Source organism: Myotis nattereri (genome assembly GCF_964212035.1).
Source record: "Myotis nattereri genome assembly, chromosome: 11".
NCBI classification, from domain to species: domain Eukaryota; kingdom Metazoa; phylum Chordata; class Mammalia; order Chiroptera; family Vespertilionidae; genus Myotis; species Myotis nattereri.
Window position 1 is genome coordinate 41,909,831 of NC_138086.1, and position 23,741 is coordinate 41,933,571.

The 23,741-nt window shown below is 36.6% G+C and overlaps 1 protein-coding gene across 6 annotated transcripts in view; it reads left to right on the plus strand.

Annotated features, from left to right (window-relative positions):
* Positions 1–23,741, plus strand: part of RUNDC3B (RUN domain containing 3B) — a 107,077-nt gene that overhangs the window by 51,100 nt on the left and 32,236 nt on the right. For all 6 annotated transcript variants that reach the window (XM_081102571.1, XM_081102572.1, XM_081102575.1 and 3 more), the window contains 2 exons: positions 17,227–17,316; positions 21,988–22,068. In XM_081102571.1, coding sequence (XP_080958697.1) covers positions 17,227–17,316; positions 21,988–22,068 — 171 coding nt within the window. The remainder of the gene's footprint in view (positions 1–17,226; positions 17,317–21,987; positions 22,069–23,741) is intronic.

Genomic DNA, 23,741 nt, shown 5'->3' on the forward strand with positions numbered 1-23,741 from the left:
GTTAATAACAGTGTACCTACCTATATAGTTTAAGTTTAAAAAATTTGGCTCTCAAAAGAAATTTCAATTGTTGTACTGTTGATATTTGGCTCTGTTGACTAATGAGTTTGCCGACCACTGTCCTAGACAATAACAAGATTATATTAAAATTATGATAGTCTTTTCTAAATAGAAGTTAAAGCATTAATAATATCTCTAAGTTGTTAGTCTTGTTTCTTAGTTTATTCAGTTGGGTGGGGTAGAAATAATTCTTGAATAGACTATTTTTACAATGAGTAGTTTAAATATTTAAAGGGAAATGCTTTTTGTCTTGTTCTTAGGTGTTAGGTATGTTTTTTTAATAAAAAGGAAATGATTCAGCTCTAAAAAAGTTCATGAAGTACAAATATTCTTGCAACAATATATAAACATATATTATTCAAACAGAAACACGCCTTAGTATATGCTCATACACATAAATCAATACACATACCCACAATATTTCAATGTCAATATAATGGCTCTGTAATTCTCAAGAAAGGAACTAAGTAGGAAGTTATTTTAGAATTCTTATTTTAGAAGTTAGCTTAAAAATGAAGTTTTGAAAAGACGGCCTTTTTTTTAGCTATGTTTACTATACTTTTTTTTTACTAAAATCAAACCAAATAAATTTCTTAAGTATAAATAAATGTAATTGTGAATTTCTAGCCAAAACATACCTATTTGGAAGTTTAGGTTTATAAAACACAAGCAAACTATTAGAAAGAATAGTTATACCCTACCTTTTGTCTGGATGCTCTCTGACATAAGTGCTGTAGAAATGAGAAATGATCTCTAATCCTTTCGAAATCTTGAGATTATCTGAACCGAGTGATTTCTTCTTGTTCCACTCTTCACAGATAAAGAGTAATGACATCCTTTACACTGGTGATACAAGTTTTTGCCCCAGTACAGAAGGAGGAGCTACATGAGCTAGCACAGGCCAACCTGAAGTACTAATCAGTGAAAATCCAGGGATAAGATTGGATGGAGGAACTGTGGGAAACAAACACAGTAAATCCTCATCTTGAGCAAATGATGATATGCTGAAGTATTAGAGAAATCCGTGTGATCTTTTTACTAAGGTGGGGGATGTCTTGGTGAGCAATTGAAAAAAAATCCTTGAAGAGTTTCATGATGTAATAATATAGGGGTTGGGATGTTATTGGGAAATAGTCAGAGTTGGGAAATGGGCAGAGTCAATATTAGAATCTAAACTAAAAAAATAAAATAAAATGGGGGGGGGATTGTTTTAATAGGTTACTGGGAAGACCTAGGAATAGGTAAGTAAGGTAGAAGCTGAAATAATTTGCTCAAAGTTTTAATTTTTCCACACCCACAGGCTGAAAAATAATTAGAAAAGTTAAGCTAGTCCTGGCTGGTGTTGCTCATTGGTAGAGCGTCTGCCAACGGACCAAGGGTCATGTGTTCAATTTCAGGTCAAGGGTGGTACCTGGGTTGCAGGTTCATTCTCTGGTGCCAGTCAGGGTGTGTGCGGGAGGCAACCAATTGATGTGTCTCTATCACATTGATGTTTCTCTCTCCCCCTCTCCCTCCCTACCACTCTCTCTAAAAATCAATGGAAAAAAATATCCTTGGGGGAGGATTTAAAAAAACACACGTTATAGAGACCTGTTTATTACTTTGTAATTACACCACAGTACCTTAATTAATGACAACAGTTGTCTTCAGAAGAAATGTTCATTTTCTCAATATTAAAGTAGGGGTAAGAGGAGTAAAATGTAAAATTAAAATTTAAAGCCCTACCCGGTTTGGCTCAGTGGATAGAGTGTCAGCCTCCACAGGGTCCCAGGTTCGATTCCGGTCAAGGGCATGTACCTTGGTTGTGGCCACATCCCCAGTGGGGAGTGTACAGGAGGCAGCTGGTCGATGTTTCTCTCTCATCCATGTTTCTGGCTCTCTATCCCCATCCCTTCCTCTCTGTAAAAAAAAAAAAAAATCAATAAAATATATTTTTAAAAAATTAAACTTTAAAAATTACCAAGCTAGACTTCTAGTCAAGATGGCAGGGTAGATACACACAGTACTCACATCCTCCTATAACTATATCAAAATTATAACTAAAGTACAGAACAACCATCATTAAGAACCACCTGAAATCTAGCTGAATATAAGTCTTACAACTAGGGATTTTAAAAAAGAAGCCACATTGAGACTGGTAGAAGGGGCAGAGACATGGAACAAGTTGGTCCCACACCCCCACGTGGTAGATAAAAAGCAGGAGGGATATCTCCCCTGCAGAGGTCTCCTCTGAGGAGTGAGGGGTATCAGTCTCACACTAGGCTTTCAAGCCCAGGTTTCTAGTGCTGGGAAGAGAAGTTTCCATAATTTCTGGCTGTAAAAACTTGTAGGGAATGAGGCTGAGTGAGACAGAAGGCTGCTGATTTTTCACTGTCCTAGGCAGTTCCTCTTAAAGGGCCCACATACAGACTTCCTTTAACTCATTTCCTCTGAGCTCCAGTGCTTGGGTAGCAGCTCAAAAGGCACTAGAGTCATACAGGGAGGAACTGAATTGTCAGGCATCAGGAAGAGAGCAGGGGGCAGTGGAGCAGCTTTCTTCCAGACAGAAGTATAGGCAGAGGCCATAGTTCTTTGATAATCTCTCCATCTCAGCAGGTGGGCAACATATCTGAGTCTCCATCAACCTGGCTATTGCTGTTTGCCCTTCCCTGGTGATTTCCTGAGACTCCCCCCACCCCGTCTCCCCCACCTAACTTTTGGGCCAACTGAAGCTATTTTCAGTGGCTTTTCCATACAAATGATCTGTCTTTGCTCATGCTTCATACTTTTCTAAAATCTCTCAAACAAGCATATCTGGCCTAAGTGTGCCCTGCACCTCTTGCTGAATGGCTCCAGGCCCAGCATTAGCAGCAATGGCTGTGGTTAGCAGGTAGGCCTCTGCTGAGCACCTCCAAGCCCAGCACAAGTAGCAGCCATCTGAAAATCACTTTGTAGCTCAAGCCAGGTGGCACTGGTCAGACACAGGTGGCAGCTGACCTTTGCATGACCTTGTCCCCTCCTGGGACAGCACACCCAGTGGACAGCTTCAGACCATGTTGAAGAACCACCCAAACACCTCCACAGTGTCACACTCAAGATGCGGAATTAGCAGGCACCAAAATGCTGCTGAAGTAAGTCCTGCTCTGAGGGGCAGGCCTCTGCATAGCTATCCTCCATGGTGGTTGGTCGAAGCCAGTCATTGCAGCCGATTGTCCTGGGGGTGAATCCCTCCCATTACATGCCAACATAAATCAAGGCTCATCTACAAGAGGAGGGTGTATACCACGCATGTCAAACTTAAAGGCTAACACGGGCCAAATAAACAAGGCATGTGGCCCGTGGGCTGTGAGTGTGACATGCTTGGTGTACACAGATCACATGGGGAAAAGGGCATACCTGGAGTGCCCAGCTCAGGTGATCGGGAAGGCTCTGCCACTGGATACTCTATGGCACCTACTACATCAGGCCACTCTACCAAACCAGACACAGCAGCTCCACCTAATACATAGAAACAAACCCAGGGAGGCTGCAAAATGAGGAGACTAAGAAACACATCCCAGAGGAAAGAACAGAGCAAAATTCTAGAGAAGGAACTGAACAAAATGGAGGCAAGCAATCTACTAGATACAGAGTTCAAATCCTTACAAATCCTTACTGATTTATAACGATGCTCAATGAACTTAACGGGGGAAGTAGTTGAACTTAGAGAAAATTCAATAGCATAAATAAGAACATGGGAACCATAAAAAATGACATAGAAACCATAAAAATGAACCAGTCAGAAATGAAGAATACACTAACTGAAATGAATAATTTCCAGGGGATCAACAATAGACTGGATGAAGCTGAGAGTCAAATCAGTGATTTGGAATATAAGAAAGCAAAAAACACCCAATCAGAACAACAACAAGAAAAAAGAACTTAAAAAAAATGAAGATAGTGTAAGTAGCCTCTTGGAACAACTTCAAGCATACCAACGTTCACATCAGAGGGTTGCTGGAAGGAGAGGAGAGAGAGCAAGATATTGAAAACATATTTGAAAAAATAATGACAGAAAACTTCCCTAACCTGGTGAAGGAAATAGACAAGTCCAGGAACTACAAAAAGTCCCAAACAAGATGATCCCAAAGAGGCTTACATTAAGAGGCTTACATCATAGTTAACTTGCCCTGGCCAGTGTGGCACAGTTGGTGGGGTGCTGTCCCGTGGACTGAAAGGTTGCCAGTTGGATTCACAGGTTGCCAGGTTGTGGGTTTGATCCCCAGTTGGGGTGTGTGTGGGAGGCAACCAAACAATGCTTCTCTCTCACATCGATGTTTCTATCTCTATTTTCCTCTTCCTTCCTCTCTTCTAAAATCAATCAAAATATATTTTTTAAAATGCAAAAGGTTAAAGACAGAGAATCTTAAAAGCAGCAAGAGAAAAGCAGCTAGTTACCTACAAAGGAGCTCCAATAAGACTATCAGCTGATTTCTCAACCAAAATTTTGCAGGCCAGAAGGGATTGGCAAGAAATATTCACAGTGATGAAAAGCAAGGGCCTATAACCAAGATTACCCAGAAAAGCTATCAGTTAGAACCGAAGGACATATAAAGAGCATCTCAGACATGGAAGAGTTAAAGGAGTTCATCGCCACCAAGTCAGTATTACATGAAATGTTAAAGGTTCTTCCTTAAGAAAAAGAAGAAAAGATAAAAAATATGAACAATAAAATGCCAATAAATGCATAACTATCAACAAATGAATCTAAAAACCAAAATAAATGAAGGAGTAGAACTGAAACAGATTCATAGATGATAGTTGCTAGATGGGAGAAAGGTTGGGCGGGATGGGTGGAAAAGGTGAAGGTAAATAAGTACAAATTGGTTACAGAATATTTATGGGAATGTAAAATACAGCATAGGGACCATAGTCAGTAATATCCTAATAACTATGTATGGTGTCAGATGGGTGCTAGATTTATTAGGATGATCAGTTAGTTATACATTGTATAATCACTACGGTGTACGCCTGAAACTAATATAATGTTGTATTTAAACTGTAATAGAAAAATAAAAATGATTTTAAAAATAAATTATCAAGCTATTATGAAGTGACAAAAAATATGTTGATGAACACTTCTCAGTCAGTGTGGCTCAGTGGTTGAACGCTGACCTATGAACCAAAAGTCACGGTTCAGGGCACATGCCTAGGTTATGGGCTTGATCCCTAGCAGAGGGCGCTCAGGAGGCAGCCAATCAGTGATTCTCTCTCATCACTGATGTGTCTATCTCTCTCTTCCTCTCCATTCCTCTCTAAAATCAATAAAAATATTTGTAAAATATATATACACTTTTCTCAATTATAGAAAAGTAGATAGAATAGTGATAAGTTATTACATCTTTTAAGAACCAAGAAAGACTTTTGAAATCTGAATCTGTTTAAAAGTTTCACTTTATTAAGATAAAAAAGTAAACATCTAAAGGTACTTTTGGCTCGACCAGTGTGGTTCAGTGGTTGAGCATTGACCTATGAACCAGGAGATCACGGTTCAATTCTCTGTCAGGGCACAATCAATCGGTTGTGGGCTCAGTCCCCAGTGTGTGTATGTGTGTGTGTGTGTGGGGGGGGGGCGGGGGTGCAGGAGGCAGCTGATCAGTGATTCTCTCTCATCATTGATGTTTCTATTTTAAATCAAAACCACAATGAGATACTACTGCCCACCCACTAAGATGGCTAAAATCAAAAGAACACATAATGCCCTGGCCAGGTGGCACAGTTGGTTGGAATGCTGTCCTGTCCACCAAAAGGTTGCAGGTTCAATTCCCAGTTGGAGCATGTACAGGAGGTAACTGAAAAATGTTTCTCACATCAATAATTCTCTCATCCTAAAAAATAAAAAAGAAAACATAATAACACATGTGGAAAATTTGGAATCCTCATACATTGATGGTGGAAAAGCAAAATGATGCAACCCCTTTGGAAAAGTCTGGCAATTTCTCAAAAGGTTAAACATAGAGTTATCATATGACCCAGAAGGAGGTACAGGGGGGTGGGGGAGAGAGAAGGAGAGAGAGTGAAAGAGAGAAAGGCATCACCAAGAGAATGGAAAACATATTCACATACATACACACAAAAATGTATATGTAAATGTAGTAGCATTATTCAAAATAGCCCAAAACTGTAAATAACCCCAATGCCCATCAACTAATAAATGAATAAATAAAATGTTTATTCCATACGGTGGAATGTTTTTCAGCCATAAAAAGTAATGTGCTTTTTTGCTACTCCTTGTACTTGTGTGCTCATTGGGTATGGACCTGATGCTTCTTTTGTGACATGCAAGGAGTCAAGACTGAGAACAAAGGTCATGTTAATTTGAAGGTGGTGGGGTAAGATAGTTCTGTGGTGCATTGTAAGACTTAAATTAATGAAAGCCTCTTTTGAACTCCAGTATTTTTCAATAAGGCAGATTAGATTCCCATATGAGGGGCAGCCAACCAGTGAAACAATTACTCCTACATAGTTGGAAATCAAGGATGAAAATAAAATTGATGTGTTCTAGCAGCAGACAGCAGTTGTCTGCTAAAGAGGGAATATGCTACTTTACTCCAGACCAAGTATACATTCTCAGTCAGAAAACTGCAATTTGGTTCTACTACATCTGACTGCTACAGCATAGTTTTCTCTATTCTTTCATTTTTTCCTTTCTCCATTCCTTTATTGTATATCGAATGAAGATGGGATGGAAAAAATACTAGTACAGTGAAAATACCCCATTTTCTTTATGCTCGGGCTCATTTAACTTTTATCTTTATACTAGAGGCACGATGCACAAAATTTGTGCAAGAGTAGGCCCTTGCAGCCTTAGCTGCTTCAGCCTTTGCAGCTCCAGCTTCGTCTGGAAGGCCGGTGGATGGTTGTTCCACTGTTTGGCCATTTGGTTAATTTGCATATTACCCTTTTATTATTATAGATTCCAGCAGGCTAATTTGCTTTCACTATTTAATAAAAAAAGAACATATAAATCTTTTCATACCTTGTTTAATTGAAGAATTTTAATGTTTTTCATTTATTATTATAAAACCAAGGACAGTTTTATAATAAAAAAAAATGATTTTGAGAGAGAGGAAGGAAGAGGGAGAGAAGAGAGATAGAAACATCAATGAGAGAGAAACATTGGTCAGCTGCCTCCTGCACACCTTCTACTGGGGATTGAGGCCACAACCTGGGCATGTGCCCTAACCAGAAATTCAACAGGCAACCTCTTGGTGCATAGGACAATGCTCCACCAACTGAGCCATACTGGCTGGGCAGTTCTATAACTTTTTTTGTATATAGCTGTTACATGCAGGGCAACTTATCTTTAAGTAGGGATAAATAACTCTAAAAGAAAGGAGTCTTAGGTAGTTTTACTTCAAGTCAAGCATCTTGTTGTTTACATAAACTACTTGTTTTAAAAAATTTTTTTAAAGAAATGAAGTACATGCTACAACATGAAGTGCATGCTACAACATGAATTTTAAAAACATTACATTGTCAAGGAGCAAGTCATAAAAGACAAGATAGTATATGATTTCATTTACATGAAATCTTCAGAATAAGTAAACCTATACAAAGTAGGTCAGTGGTTGTATGGGAAGGGCTGGGGGAAGGTGGGAGGATGAGAGGTATTGGATGATGGGGTGTGTGCTGATGACTGCATGCTATTTTTGGGGGTAATGGAAATATCTTGAATATACTCAAAACCATTGAATTGTATTTAAATGGTGAATTATGCAAACTATATCTTAATAAAGCTGTTTAAAAAAATGTTAAGGCTTATTGAATTATATGTGGGGTAAGAAAGGTAACTAATCAACCTAGTGAACAACACTTGCCCCTAACTGGTGAATCAGAACTTACCTCAGGCTACTCGCTTATCACCAGAGGCTCTTTTGATGGCTGAGCCTAACAAGTAGCTGACAAATAGAGGCAGATCTCAGGGTGCCTGGGGCCTTTTGCTGACCTATCCTTGGTTTGTTACTGGTGGAAGCCTCTGTATACACCCTGGGCACCCAGGACCAGCAGAGGCAGCGACCTACTGTGGATTGCTTTGTATCTCCGAACAGGTAGTCCAGGGCTGGTCACAAGCAGTATCTGACATTGACCTTTACTGGAGTCCCTCCCAGCCAGCACACCCACTGGCTGTCTTCAGATCACAACAGAGCACAATCTGATAAGCTCCACAAGTGGCATAACCAAAAAGATATCTGCAGGCACCAGACCCTGCAAGAGCCAGATGTGCTGTGTGGGTTAGGCCCTACACAGCAGCTCTTAGACTGTGTTTGGTGTCAATCCCTACAATTAGCCAACCCGAGAGTTGGTGTTACTCATGGAAAGGCCAACAGCAATAAACACTAAACTACAACAGGAAGGTTCACATAACTATACAAGGGACACTCCTGGGGCACCTACCTCTGGTGGTTAGGGAGACCGCATCACTGTGCCCCACAGGATGCTTACTACAGAAGGCCGTTCTACCAAAACTGGAAGACAATCAGGTCTACCTGATGTGCAGAAACAAATACAGAGATGCAGCCAAAATAGGGAAACAAAGAAACATACTCCAAATGAAAGAATAGGAGAAATTCACAGAAAAAGAACTGAATGAAATGGAAGCAAGCAATCTACTAAATGCAAAGTTCAAAACATTGGTCATAAGGATCCTCAATGAACTTTGTGGAAGAGTAGATGAACTTAAAGAGTACTTCAACAAAGAGATAGGAAACAAAAATGGAAGTAGAAAACATAAAAAAGAGCCAGTTAGAAAGGAAGAACACAATATCTGAAATGAAGAATGCACTATAAGGAATCAACAGCAGATTAGATGAAGAGGGTTGAATCAGCGAGAGGAGACAAAGTAGTAGAAAATATCCAAACAGAGCAGCAAAAAATAATTTTTTAAAATAAGGATAGTTTAAGGGACCTCTGGGACAACATCAAGCATAATAACATCATATCATAGGAGTACGATGAGCATGGAGCAAGGGATTGAGAATGTATTTGAAGAAATGACTAAAAACTTCCCTAATGTAGTGTAGTAAAAAGACACACAATTCCACACAAGAAAATGCAGAGTCCCAAACAAGATAAACCCAAAGAGGCCCACACTGAGACACTTCATAACTAAATGGCAAAAGTTAAGGATGAAGAGAGAAACTTAAAAGCAGCAGGAGAAAGTTACCTGCAAAGTAGCTACCATTACACGGTCTGCCGATTTTTCAACAGAAATATTTCTGGCCAGAATGGATTGGCACAAAATATTAAAATGATAAAAAGCAAGTGACTACAACTAAAGACTATCAGCAAGGCTATCATTTAAAATTGAAGGAGAAGTAAAGAGCTTCCCAAACCAGAAAAAGCTAAAGGAGTTCATTACCACCAAACCAGTATTACAAGAAATGTTAAAGGGTCTTCTTTAAGAAGAAGAAGAAATAAAAAACACACAAGGAACATAATTATAAAGAATAAAATGGCAATAAATACATATCTATTAATAATCAATTTATATGTAAATGGATTAAATGTTCCAATCAAAAGACATAAGGTATCTGAATGGATGTGAAAACAAAACCCATATGTATGCTATCTACAAGAGGCCTACTTCAGATCAAAAGACACACAGAGACTGAAAATAAAGGGATAGAAAACTATATTTCATGCAAGTGGAAATGTAAAAGAAAGCCGGAGTAGCAATACTTATATCAGACAAAGTAGATTCCAAAACAAAGGCTATAATAAGGGACAAAAAGATAATTATATAATGATAAAGGAATCAGTCCAACAAGAAAATATAATTCTTATAAAAATTTATGCACCCAACATAGGAGCACCTAAATATATAAAGCAAATATTGATGGACATAAAGGGAGAAATTGGTAGTAATATAGTCATTGTAGTGGTTTTTAATATCCCATTGACATCACTGGATAGATCTTCCAGACAGAAAATCAACAAGGAAGCAGCAGCCTTAAATGACACACTAAATCAAATGGATTTAATTGATATCTGCAGATCATTTTACCCCAAAGCAGTAGAATATGCTTTCATTCAAGTGCACATTCAAGTGCATAGGATAGACAACATGTTATGCCATAAAACAAGTCTCAATAAATTTAAGAGACTGAAATTACATCAAACATCTTCTGAGACCACAATGATATAAAAATTAGAAATCAATTACAAGAAAAAAATCCTGAAAAATAGATACAAACACATGGAGTCTAAAAACATGCTATAAACAATAAATTGGTTAGCAATGAGGTCAAGGAAGAAATCAAAAGGTACCTTGAGACAAGTGAGAATGAAAACACAAACATCCCAAATCTTGGGGACACTGCAGAAGTTGTCCTAAGAGGGAAATTCATAGCAACATAGGCCTACCTGAAGAAATAGGAAAAAATGTCAAATACACAATCTAACCTTACACCTAAAGGAATTGGAAAAAGAACAACAAACAAAACCCAAAATGAATAGAAGGAAGACAATAAGAATCAGAGTTGAAAATAATGTAATAGTGTGAAAAAAAAATACAAAATATTAATCCAACCAAGAACTAGTTCTTTGAAAAGATAAACAAGATTGATAAACCTTTAACCAGATTCATCAAGAAAAAAGAGGACCCAAATAAATCAGAATGAAAGGAGATGTGACAACTGACACCACATAAACACAAAGGATTATAATAAAATATTGCAAATAACTATGTGCTAACAAGCATATAGTTGGGCAACCTGGATAAAATTGATAAATTCATAGAAACATACAATCTTCCAAGATTGAATTAAGAAGAAACAAAATCTGAACAGACAAATTACAACCAACAGACCAATTACAACCAACAAAATAGAAGCCATAATCAAAAGACTCCCAGTAAAAGTCCTGGACTGGATGGCTTCACAGGTGAATTTTACCAAATAAATAAGAACTAACACCTATTCATTTCAAACTATTCCAAAAAATTCAAGAGGAGGGAAGACGTCCAAGCTTATTTTACGAGGCCAGCATTATCCTAATTCCAAAATAGATTAAAAACACCACAAAGAAAGAAAATATAGGCCAAAATTACCAATGAAATAGATGCAAAAATCCTCAACAAAATATTAGCAAACTGAATTCAGCAATACATTAAAAAGATCATATAACATGATCAAGTGGGATTAACTCCTGGGATTCAAGGTTGGTACAATATTTACAAATCAACATGATATACCACATAAACTAAATGAAAGATAAAAATTGTATGATCATATCAATAGAGGCATTTGACAAAATCCAGCACCCATTTATGATAAAAATTCTCAACAAAGTGAGAATAGAGGGAACATACCTCAATGTAATAAAGGCCATATATGACAAACCCACAGCCAACATCATACTCAGTGGGGAAAAACAAAGTGTTTTCCTTAAGACCAGGAAGAAGACAGGGATGTATACTTTCACCACTCTTATTCAACACTGGAGGCCTGCTGCATGGATTCGTGCACTGGTGAGGTCCCTCGGCCTGGCCTGTGCCTTCTTGCAATCCGGGACTCCTCAGGGGATGTTGGAGAGCCAGTTTTGGCCCCATCCCTGCAGTCCAGGCATGGATGCACCAGGGCTCTAGTGCATGGATGCACCAGGGCTCTAGTATGCATATAAGATCTTTGGTTAATCTCTTCCCACCCTCCCTCCTCCCCGCTTCCCTCTGAGATTTATCAGTCTGTTCCAAGTTTCCATACCTGTGGTTTCTGCTCCTGCGTTGAGCGTCTGCCCACTGGTGGTCAGTGCGCATCATAGCTACCGGCCAGTTGGTCAGTCAGCTGGTTGCTTAGGCTTTTATATGTATAGCTAGTACGGGAAGTCCCAGCCACAGTAGTCAGACAAGAAGAAATAAAAGGCATCCAAATTGGAAAGGAAGAAATAAAACTGTCATTACTTGCAGATGATATGATATTGTATATAGAGAACCCTAAAGATTCCATTGGAAAAAAAATACTATTACAACTAATAAATTCAGCAAAATAGCAGGATTAAAGATAAATATTCAGAAATTGGTTACATTGTTATACATCAATAATGAACCCTCAGGGAAAATAAGAAAGCAGTGCCATTTACAATTGCATCAAAAAATAAAATACCTAGGAATAAATTTAACCTAGGAGGTAAAAGACCTGTACTCAGAAGATTATAAGATCCTGATGAAAGAAATTGAAGGAGATACAAATAGATGGAAGCATATATTTTGCTCATGGATAGGAAGAATTAAAATCAATACAATGTCCATACCCAATCTATAGATTCAATGCAATTCCTATAAAAACACCAATGGTGTTTTTCACAGAACTAGAGCAAATAATTTAGAAATTTATATGGATCCACAGAAGACCCTGAATTGTCACAGCATTCTTAAAAACAAACAAACAAACCAGAGTTGGAGGTATCATGCTTCCTGCTATCAAACTATGCTAATTGTACTTCAAGGCTATAGTAATCAAAACAGCATGGTACTATCATAAAAACAGACTCACAAATGGAACAGAATAGAGAGCCAAGAAATAAACCCACATCTATACGGTCAATTACTATTTGACAAAGGAGGAAAGAACATACAATGGACTAAAGACAGTCTATTCAATAAATGATGCTGGGAAAATTGAACATGTATGAGTGAGAATCATTGATTGGCTGCCTCCTGCATGCCCCCTCCCGGGGATCGAGCCCACAACCTGGGCATGTGCTCTGACTGGGAATTAAACCCTGACCTCCTGGTTTATGGGTCGACGTTCAACTACTGAACCACACTGGCTGGATTCTTCACAACTTCATCGTGCCAGTATCATCGGGGCTCTGTCCGCCATTGTCTACTCTTCTTTCTCTCTTCATTTTCCTTTCTCTCCTCCTAAAATTTATTCATCTCCCTATGTCTTTAAATATATGAACATGACACCACATTTAAATCTCTAGCAGTAGTCATCCTGCTTCCAGCCAGTTTTCCTGAAGGAAAAAGGGATCGTGTTAATTCCCATTTAAAACATTAGAATGGTTTCTCATTACATTAGCCACCAGGCTCTGCAAGCACATTTCCTGGAGTCAATTCCTGGTATCACCTCTTACTAGCTGTGGGACCTCGGGCAACTTGCTTAGTCCTCTGTGGCATAATATGTACTAGTAGGTGGTCAAGTTAAAGAAAATAATTCCTGTAAAGCACTTACCACCATGCCTGGCACTTAGTAAAAGTTGGACTTCTGTGTGCCAAGGTCTCAGGCTAAACACTTCAGAATGCCTTTCTGAATGACTTTCTTCAAAGCTGGCTTCTCCTTTACTTTTTCTCGATCTCAACAACCTTTATACTATTTATTATCTCTAATTATCTTTTTCTTTCATTTGTTGCTTGTCCTCTCCCCTAGACTAAGCTCCATAGAGAGGGAACAAGCTCCATATTTAGCTTGTTCATCGTTTTAACTCTAGTACCTCAGGCAGTTCTTGCCACCTAGCAGGAGTTTCTAATTCAGGGATGGGCAAAGGTAGGTTTACAGCCGTGAGTACAGGAAACAGAATGTATTCTTGAATTATTATTTTTTAATTATTGTATTATTTAATTCTGTTACAACTGTAAACCTACTTTTGCTCACCCCTGTATTTGTTGATAAAATGAATAACGGATCTCACGTTCTTAGCAAGACTTTTGGACATTTACTTTTTGGTTACTTTTTCATTCTGATTGAATTTGAATAGAATAAAACATTCGTTTATAATACTGTAATCTGTTCTGCATACCATGGTGGAGAATCGTATTTCCTCAAAGTTTCTTATATAAAGACTAAATTGGGGAAGAGAGTAAGAAGGTTGATAATGAAATTTCTTATACGATAACCTTTCTCATTTTAATATTGAACTTGCAGTCTGTAGAATATTTCTGACTCATAAAAGGAAATTTTGAAAGCATGATACTGTGCAGTATCAACGTAGTTTATACTCGTTGTTCACTTTGGATCCCGCCCAAAGAATATTTTCTATTGAAATACCTGAAAGGCCTTAAAATAGCTTAATAGAATGAACGCTAAGGAGAGCACGATAGAGACATATTTTAATTAAAGTTAAATTACATGTGACGAGAGAAAAGCATTATTTTTATTAGTGTATTATTTTGACTTTTTCTACTTTTAATGTTTTTCTAGTCAACTTAAAAGTAATTGGGAAAAGTATACCTAATAAAAAAAATAGAGGCTTTTCTTCCAGCTTACAGTCATATCAAATAGTACTTTACAATTTGCATTTGCTTCTAAAATACAGAACTTCTTTTTTCTAAAAATCTTTATTGAAAGTATTATAGATGTTCCCTTTCCCCCCATTGACTCCTTTCTAGTCTGCCCCCCCTTATATATAAAACTTTAAATGGAAGTCATATATATTTTTCACCTTGGTACTTTCAATATTTATGTGTTTGCAATTCAGTACACTGTTTCGGTTAGATCCTTCATATAAAAATGTTTTCTTTAGAACGAAAAATATTTTCAACAAAAGGGAACTTTTTTAGTGTATGCCTTATCATTGTATTAGTCACCTTAGACTTTATTTTGGTTCATTCGTTACATAACCTTGGTTATATAAGTGCAACTTTATTAATGCTCCAATTTTTCTATGAGATAAAATGAAGAGGTTGAAAGTTTACAATCTTTTGAATTCTTTAAGAGTGCTGATAGCAGGAATCATATTTTCAGTCGAAATTATTGATGAGTTGGTTTGATTAAGGGAATAAAAAATTAGCTTTTCCTAACAGCTTCTGCCTCCGTAATACACATGGATGGTTTGTCTTTTGTTAAATGATAACAATATGATATTTTTATATAGTTTGGTATTCTTTTAAATACTGAATTAAGTTATTTATAAAATGTTAACTCAAACTTCAAGGTGTATTTTCTGAGCAAGCTTTTTTTCTTTATTTTTATTGTTGACACTATTACAGATGTCCCTATCTCCCCTCCCCCGCCCCATCCCTTTGCATGCCTCCACCCAACCTAATCCCCCTTCCCTTTGGACATCACAAATTTTTTTTTTTCTTAACCAGAACTAATAATGAAAAAGTTCAGCATACAATGGACAATTCTCTTAACTAACCCTTCCTCTTCCATTTATTATTCCCTCCCCTCTATTGCAGTAAGACTGTTGATCTAAATCAAGTCTGCACAGTATTATGCTTCACGTAAGGTTTTATTTTAGTGGAATTATTGACTTCCCATATAGCAAGCATTTCACTGGTTAGTTTAAAAAATCATTAGTAAAACTAGAGGCAAAAAACCCCCTCATTATAACAGTATTATATACACATATAAAAGACCTTTAGACTTAAAAAAAAATCTCTAAAACCAGACAGTTTGTGATTGTTTTTGGTATTCTTAAACAGTCTCTAATACAATGCTGACATTAGGAAGCAAGCAAGAATAGTTGTGATCTAATTCTTAAAATGTACTTTTAAACATGGTGGGCTCAAGATGGAGAAATGGTAGACCTTACCTTATATAGGGAAATACTAGAAATAAAGGGTCATTCCCAGTATCAAAAACCAGGATTATTTTCTAAAGCATATGTCCTATAGAAATTGTTGATCTAGAACCTTTGGAATCATAGTTCTTCCAAGAGTCAATAAAATATTCTGTCAACAGCCAATTTAGCCATTGTGGTGGGATAAAATCTCATTTATGTAGATTTATCTAAATATCTTTACCTTTTTGTGGAACACCTCAATTGAATATGTAGAAATTCCTTCCATTTACTTTACTAATCTTTGGTAGGCTAAAAGTTTTGGTTTTCCTTCTTTTATATAAGTCAATAATAGCAATTCCCATATTTTCAAGGAAACACCAAACATCTATTCCAAGCTAGTCTTCCTACCATATTTGTTTGCAGACTTAACATCTGTTAGAGGGTGAATAGTTGTCTCTTATTTTCCTATTACTTCTTATTCATTTAAAATTCCTTACAAACCATGACAGAAGTTAAATTCTCTATAATTATTTTTGTTTTACAATAAATAGAATATATTTAATAGAAAATATATAGAACTTAGAGTAAAAAGAATTGTTTGGGTTTTTTTTTTTTTTTTTTTCCTTGAGCAGTTTATCAACATGAGCTTGGGAAGTTGTTTTAACCTCTTTTCTTGATGGTGAATTTGAAACTAATGACAATTCCTTTTGCATTTACTTCATGGGCTTTTTTTGCAAGTATCAAATGATGTGTTTGCAAAAGTATTTGTTAAAACATGAACTATTAAAAATTGATGGTGAAATTATGAACATACTAAAATCGTTTTCAGCTTTAAAAACTCAAATCCAGGAAAAAAGCAGGACACATATCTTTTGCTAAATGGGTGGGGTGTTATATCTTAGTGCTCATTGTCTATGTGTAATATAAATAGGTATAGCAATTTAAGGATCCCTGGTTACCAAGCATAAATTAGTTTTTGCATAGTATATTCTCAGTTATCTCACATTATTTTGTGGAAAAATACCTATAAGGCCCATATTACAATTTTTAAAAAAATATTTATTTTACAATAAAATTATACTTTAAAAACTAACATTAGTCAAAACAGAAGGATTTATAAGAATTAGCAAGAATATTAATATTCACATTTTGTCAAATTTTGTTTTTCATATACAGTCACTTTGGTAGCCCATCTGCCCCATTAGTATTCCAGTGTCAAAGGTTAGCATAAATTACTAATGATCACACCTTCCTATTTCTTAATTTAGGTAATAACCTTTGGAATTACAGAAAAACATAATGTATGTTTGTGTTTGTCCCATGTTTAGAACAAGAGTCTACTTAGTTTTGAAAAAAAAACTAGTATAGATGATTGTGAATGTGCCACTTTTCAGATTACTAGTACCTTTATATTGCTTCACTACTGGGAAAAATGCTAGGCAGTCTAGACACATTTAAAGGGTCACTTTGGGGTTTCTTTTTAAGAGAAGTGGAAACACTTAGAATGATTTTTGTTGTTGTTTGGAGAAGGGTTCCCCCCCCCCCTCCTAAATATCTGTAAGGGTTGGGTGACCCAATTATGTTTTTATTTTGACAAACTAAATACAATTTAGTTCTTTCTAGTTTACCATGGGCTCTGATTTCTCTAGATGAAACTTGCCTGTTTTTAATATTTATGTATTCACCCATTTCATTTTTCAGAAGATTTTATGAAGATGGAGCAATTGTCTTGGGTGAGGAAGCAAATATGCTTGCTGGCATGCTGCTTGGGCTCAATGCTATTGATTTCAGGTACTTAATCCTCCCTAAATGTATTCAGTTTTAAATGATGCTACCTTATATGGTTTCTACTTATGATTTTTTTTTCCTTTCAATTTTCTAAGAAAAGCACATAGTTGGATATTGATATGTGATTCATGTTGTTCCCTTTTAAATGACAACCTTTTTCCAAATCGATTTGCTCTCAGGGAAAAGATTGTCTCAAGTTCTAGGAATTAACTTACAGGCTTGCTGTCCAGTTTGGGTAAAAAGAAAGCTTAGACTACATTCCCCAAGCAGAAAAATCTGGACTCTGGTACAACTGAAGGAAGGTTTTGGATTTTATCTCTTATTATTTTTCAACTACTGCTTTAAAATGAAAAGAAAGACACTAAAAGTAGATTCAAAGCTAGAAAGATTTTTATTATTTCATGTATTGAGATAAAGAAAATCCGGACAGGATATCTTGGATGTCTTATGTTTCTTGTGTTATGCATCTAGAATATAAAACATTCTGTTAATATTTACTTTGATTATCAACAAGATGAATTGATTTCAGACTAAGATTACAAGCACTAAAAAGGGACATTGTAATTTCTTTTTAGATTTATGAAAGCATCCTTTTGCATTTCTTTAACTCATCTAAGATTTTACATTATACTGAAAGTAAAAGGTTCATCTATAACAAGAACTCAAACATAAGAATGAAGGAAATATTATATTTTTATTTAAATATATCACTTAAAATCCAAGAATATTATTAAAATAAGTTTAAATTAAAATCTACTTTTAGGTCTTTAATTTAAAAGTAATGCTGCCCATTTTCACTGAGGTTACCTTTTTCTAGTAAATTACTTCCTTTTCAAAATATTTGTCATTTTAAAATTTTCTTTAAAAAGTCATATTAGGTTAATTAGCTTAATTGTTTAGGATAAACATGGTGGAATATGGAGGTTGTCTTATAATCCCTCTAAGGGTGTCAGCTTTTTATAGGGCAAGCTACTGGCTCTGTCTAAATCCTGTACAATGTTCTTTTTTCATTTAAAAAACAACAACCTGGGAGAAGAATGATTTATTGGAACCCATTGATGCTATATAATCAGTTAAAAACAATTATCTTAAAGATACATTAGTAATGTTTCTGTAAATGAAGGGAAACCCATATAAAATGTTGCTAAATTAATTCTCTGTATTTAAATCTGGAAAAATTGCATGCCCTTGATATTAATATATTGGAACAAGTATTTCTACAAATTTCCCAAAGAAACCAGGAGGTAGGAGTTCATAGGGGAATTTTTTCTTTTGAAAAATTAATCTACATCTTTTAAATATTTCTTTATCTTGCTAGAAGATATACTTTTTCTTTTTGATAATAGTAATCTTTGTTTTCTTTTAAAAATTTAAATGTTTTATTTTATTTTTATGTAAATTTTTTTAATTAAAATTTTTTTCATTATAGTTTGTATTCAATATTATTTTGTATTCATTTCAAGTGTATAGCATAGTGATTAGATAATCATATACTTTACAAAGTGTTGCCCCTGATATTTCCAGTACCCAACTGGCACCGTGCACAGTTATTACAATACTAGAGGTCTGGTGCACATATTCATGCACGAGTGCGGTCCCTTGACCTGACTGGTGATTGGGGCTGATCTGGGTTTTCTCACCCAGTCCGGATCGGGGCCAGTCGGGGCCAGCCCCCGGGGGTTGGGGGGGACCGCAGGAGGTTGGCCGGCCACAGGAGGTTGGCTTGTGCATGTGCGGGGGGGGGGGGGGGGGGGACATCCCTCAGCCTGGCCTGCACCCTCTCCAATCTGGAACCCCTTGGGGAAGATCCCTCTTGCAATCCAGGACCACTGACTCCTAACCGCTCGCCTATCTGCCTGCCTGATTGCCCCCTAACCCCTCTGCCTGCATGATCGTCCCTAACTGCCTCTGCCTACTGGCCTGATCGCCCCTAACTTGCCCCCCTGCTGACCTGATTGCCCTTAACTTGCCCCCCTGCCGGCCTGATTGCCCCTAACTTGTTCCCCTGCTGGCCTGATCGCCCCTAATCGCCTCTCCCTCAGCCCTGGCCTAAGCCATAGTCTGGCCTCCCTCTGCATTAAGTGACCTGGTGGATCAGGGGAAGGCACCGCCCCCATTACCCCACTGCTGCTGCCACTGCTGGCCTGAGCCTGGGCCCTTCACAGCCACTGTGGCTTTGTCCGGAAGGACGTCTGGAAGGTCGTCTGGAAGACATCCACTCTAATTAGCATATTACCCTTTTATTAGTATAGATTACTGACTAAATTTCCTATGCTGTACTTTGTATCCCCATGACTATTTTTTAACTGCTAATCTGTATACTTCTCAATTTAACAATAGTAATCTTAAAATTAAACACCTTTTTTTAAAAAAAATAAAACAAAAACCAGCTGTTGGTGCTGCCAGGGTTCAGGAATCCCTAGTTCGTGAAGCCATTAATGCCGGGGTTCTTGTTCCGGCATCTGGAAGGGTTCTGTAATCTGGAGAAGGCTGTTTGTAAATTAAATAGGAGTCCAGAGATGAAGTATAATTTTGAAAGGCGTGTGGGGGTCAGAGGAGCCCAGTTTAAAGGAAACTAAGATGATCTCCTCTCAGGACCCCAAGCTTTTTATTAACACAATTTATCATGAGGCCAGGCAGAGATATATACTTCAAAGGGTCAGGGTTTCCTATACGGAGTCCATTGTCAGATTGGGGAGAATTAGCCTATGGCTCTTAAGGTGTTTGGCCAGTAGGAGGCAATAACATGTAGATTAGGATGCCCTGAGCTGTCTGGCAGCAAACAGTCATTTAATGTATCCTATTCAGGTTTGGGGAAATGCCATCAGCCATTCCCAGATTCAGCCCTGCTGTCATGCTGGAATTGGCTTCAGGAAACTAGCTGTATATACCATTATACAAAACAAAGATTACTGGATTGGGAAACCAGGAGATCTAGAGTTTTTTACTGGCTTTACTTAACCTTTTCCCTGTTGTCATGGCCTCAAAAAACATTGACTGGACATTAGAAGATTTTTTTTTTTTTTAGATTTAAGATACAAGTTGTTTCACCTATTTAAGTAGTTTAGAAAACCCTCATTTTAAAAAATGTCTTTATTGATTTTAGAGCAGTGGTTCTCAACCTTGGCTGCACATTAGAATCACCTGGGAATCTTTTTAAAATCCTGATTTCTGGGCCTCATCCTCCAGAAATTCTGTTTCTTTGTTATGGGGTGGGGCCACAACATTAGTAACCAAGAAACAGAATTTCCGGAGGATGAGGCCCAGAAATCAGGATTTTAAAAAGATTCCCAGGTGATTCTAATGTGCAGCCAAGGTTGAGAACCACTATTTTAGAGAGATAGGAAGGGATAGGAATAGAGAAATAGAAACATCAATGAGAGAGAAACATCAGTCAGCTGCCTCCTGCACGCCTCCTACTGGGGATGGAGCCTACAACCTGGGCATGTGCCCTGACCAGGAATTAATCTGGTGACTTCTTTGTTCATGGGTCAACATTCAGCCACTGAGCCACACTGGCTGGACACCTTTCTTCTTTCTCCTTTCTTTCTTTCTTTCTTTCTTTCTTTCTTTCTTTCTTTCTTTCTTTCTTTCTTTCTTTCTTTCTTCTTTCATTAAAGTTGATTTATACTACTTTATTTAGTGGAGGGGGTTTCCATTTTCACTCCTCGATAGATTTTATGTATTTCTCACATGCTTCTTCACTCATTGGTTTATCAGGTTCTGCAGGGTTACTCAGTGTCATCTTGGTCAGCCAACCATCTTCATGACAAGATTTGCTAACAAATCCTGGACTTTCTGCAAGAGCTTCATTAATTTCAGTTACTTCTGATAGAGGAGAATAGAGTTTGCTAGCAGCTTTCACACTTTCCAAAGCATCAAAGTCATCTTGTTTGTTCAGTTTTGTCCCAATTTCAGGCAGACTATAATAAACAACATCTCCCAAAGCTTCCTCTATGAAACTGCTGATTTCCACTGTTTCAATATAATCTTCTGTTGTTATCCATTCATGTTTCTCTGTGAATTTACTCACTGAGAGCAGATGAGGCCACTGTGTACCTGGACAGCCCCGTTCTCAGGCTCCAGGCAAACGGTGGGCAGGCTGCAGGCCTGGGCCACACATTCCCTGCTGCTTGGGGCATTATGTTCAAAGGCAAAAACCCTCGTTTTCTAATTATCCGGATCTTTTTAGGAATACTTAGTGTCACCTGAGAACTTGTATGAACAAATCTTCATTTGAAAATTCTCTAGTTACATCATAAAAGGTTTATGAAATGATGTTTGAAAAGATTTCTCAGTATACAGGGTATCCCCCCAAAATGTATACACACTTTGAATACTTATAAAGGCAGTATTTATTAAAGTACATTTCATTTCCAAAATGTAATAGAATCAGCTGACAAAATGTATATCCAGTTTTTGGGACACCCTGTATTTTACTTTTGTGTGATATGTTTATGTAACAGTATTAACTTGTACAGTTCTTTGTCATTTAGATTGAAGGTAAAACATCTTTATTGAGATATTTATTTGTAACAAGTAACATTTAAATTACAAACAAAAAATGTTACCTACAATTTGATGAAATAAATGTCTCTAACAGATTGTTTATAACTTAACTTTGATTTAAAATTTTATATATGAATATGGAATATTTATTGTCTGTTGTCTTAGCTTCTGCCTAAAGGGAGAGGGACTGGATGGCTGCTTTCCTGCTGTAATAGACTACACACCATATTTGAAGTTTACCCAAAGGTATTTGACATTTAGAAATATGTTCTTGAAATCCAAATTTATTGTTAAATGTCTTGTTGCACAATATATTCATCTGATTAAAATTGCTTTTTATAAAACATTTATTTCATATCAGAAATCATTCATAAATATAAACTCCAGTTGCATTTTTAGTACTTATATAAGTACGCACTTGTTATATAATTGTAATCCCAGCATATATGTAGTTTTTAAAAAGTACATGTATTTTTTGCTGTAGTTATTAAAATAAATCTAATTGCTCTGTAATCATCCATTGAGATTTTAAAACTGTAATTAATTATTTAGACTGTTTTTCATTTTATCTTCATTATAAAGAAAAGAGTAATGAACATGTTTGTGCAAATCAATTTTCTTTTTATTTCTATTTTGAATTTACAGAGTTATTCAGGTAAATACAACAAAAAATTTATGGCTCTTAAAGTCTACTTTTATAAAACAGTTGTACCAATTTCCAGTCTTGTGTGAGAGTTATGGATTTCCCGTAATCTCATCAGCATTGAAAATTGATCAAATGAAATCCATAGATTTTTCTGACGGTCTGCCTTCACTTACTGATTTCCTGAATAGAATGATGATCTTTACATACTTCTAAAATGTTATAATTAGGCCAGAGCTGTAAGGGAAAGAGAAAGAAAGTGAAAGTAATATAATGTATACACACACAATCACGATGTGTTATTTATGGAGTACCTAATGTAGGAAAGAAACATAGATGTTGAGAGTATAGAAACTTCATGAACTTCTGAAAAATAATACATTTCTTGTCCCCAAGATAATCATCTAGTGAGAGAAGTCACTGTTATTTCAGAGCTAGGAGTGGGAAGATATTTTGGATGCTGAGGGAGAAGGATACATAGAGTATCATGGTGCCAAGCTTTCTAACTGAAGTTAGTGGATTCCGTAGGAAAAGGGATAATTCTAGTACACGAGAGCCTGAAAAGTACAGCAATAAGATGTTTTGAATAGGCATAACATTATACTGTTTTGGGATATGTTGAGTTATAGTACCTTTTGTGAAGATAATGAATAGTTCAAAATAATACTAGTAAAGTGATAGTAGTAATATTTATTGAATGTTTATTATATGGAAGGCGTTATTCTAAGAACTTTACTTCTGTTAACTCATTAATCCCTAAAAGGGAGTGAGAAATAAGAAAACTGAAACATAGAAAGTTTACATAACTTGTCCACAGTCACACAGCGAGTTTGTGCAACGGGGCCCACAAGTCTGAAATTAAAGAGCAAGATCACAGCTAGAGATAGGAGGTTGGCCATCAACATGAAGATGGAAAGGCTATTTTTGTGATTTAGGAAGTGACTTAAATTAAGATATAAAGTTAAATGTAAATACTAATCTGCCTCTCTTACATAAAAGCTGTATTAATTATTACAAGGCTTTTTAAAAGATATAATTATGGAACCTTCTCAATTAGTGCCCTCAGAATGGATTTAATGATTTTACTCTGTGTCCTCAACTGTTTAACCACTTTTTTTCCTGAATTTTCATGCAACTTTCTTTCTTTGATGCACAAATCCAAAAATGTACATATAGCTTTCTCTCCTTTATGTACTAAAGGCTTCCTACCAACTTGTTATATAACAGACACTGAAATGAAAAGGGAAATGCCACTTCAACCTAGTCACTTATTTCT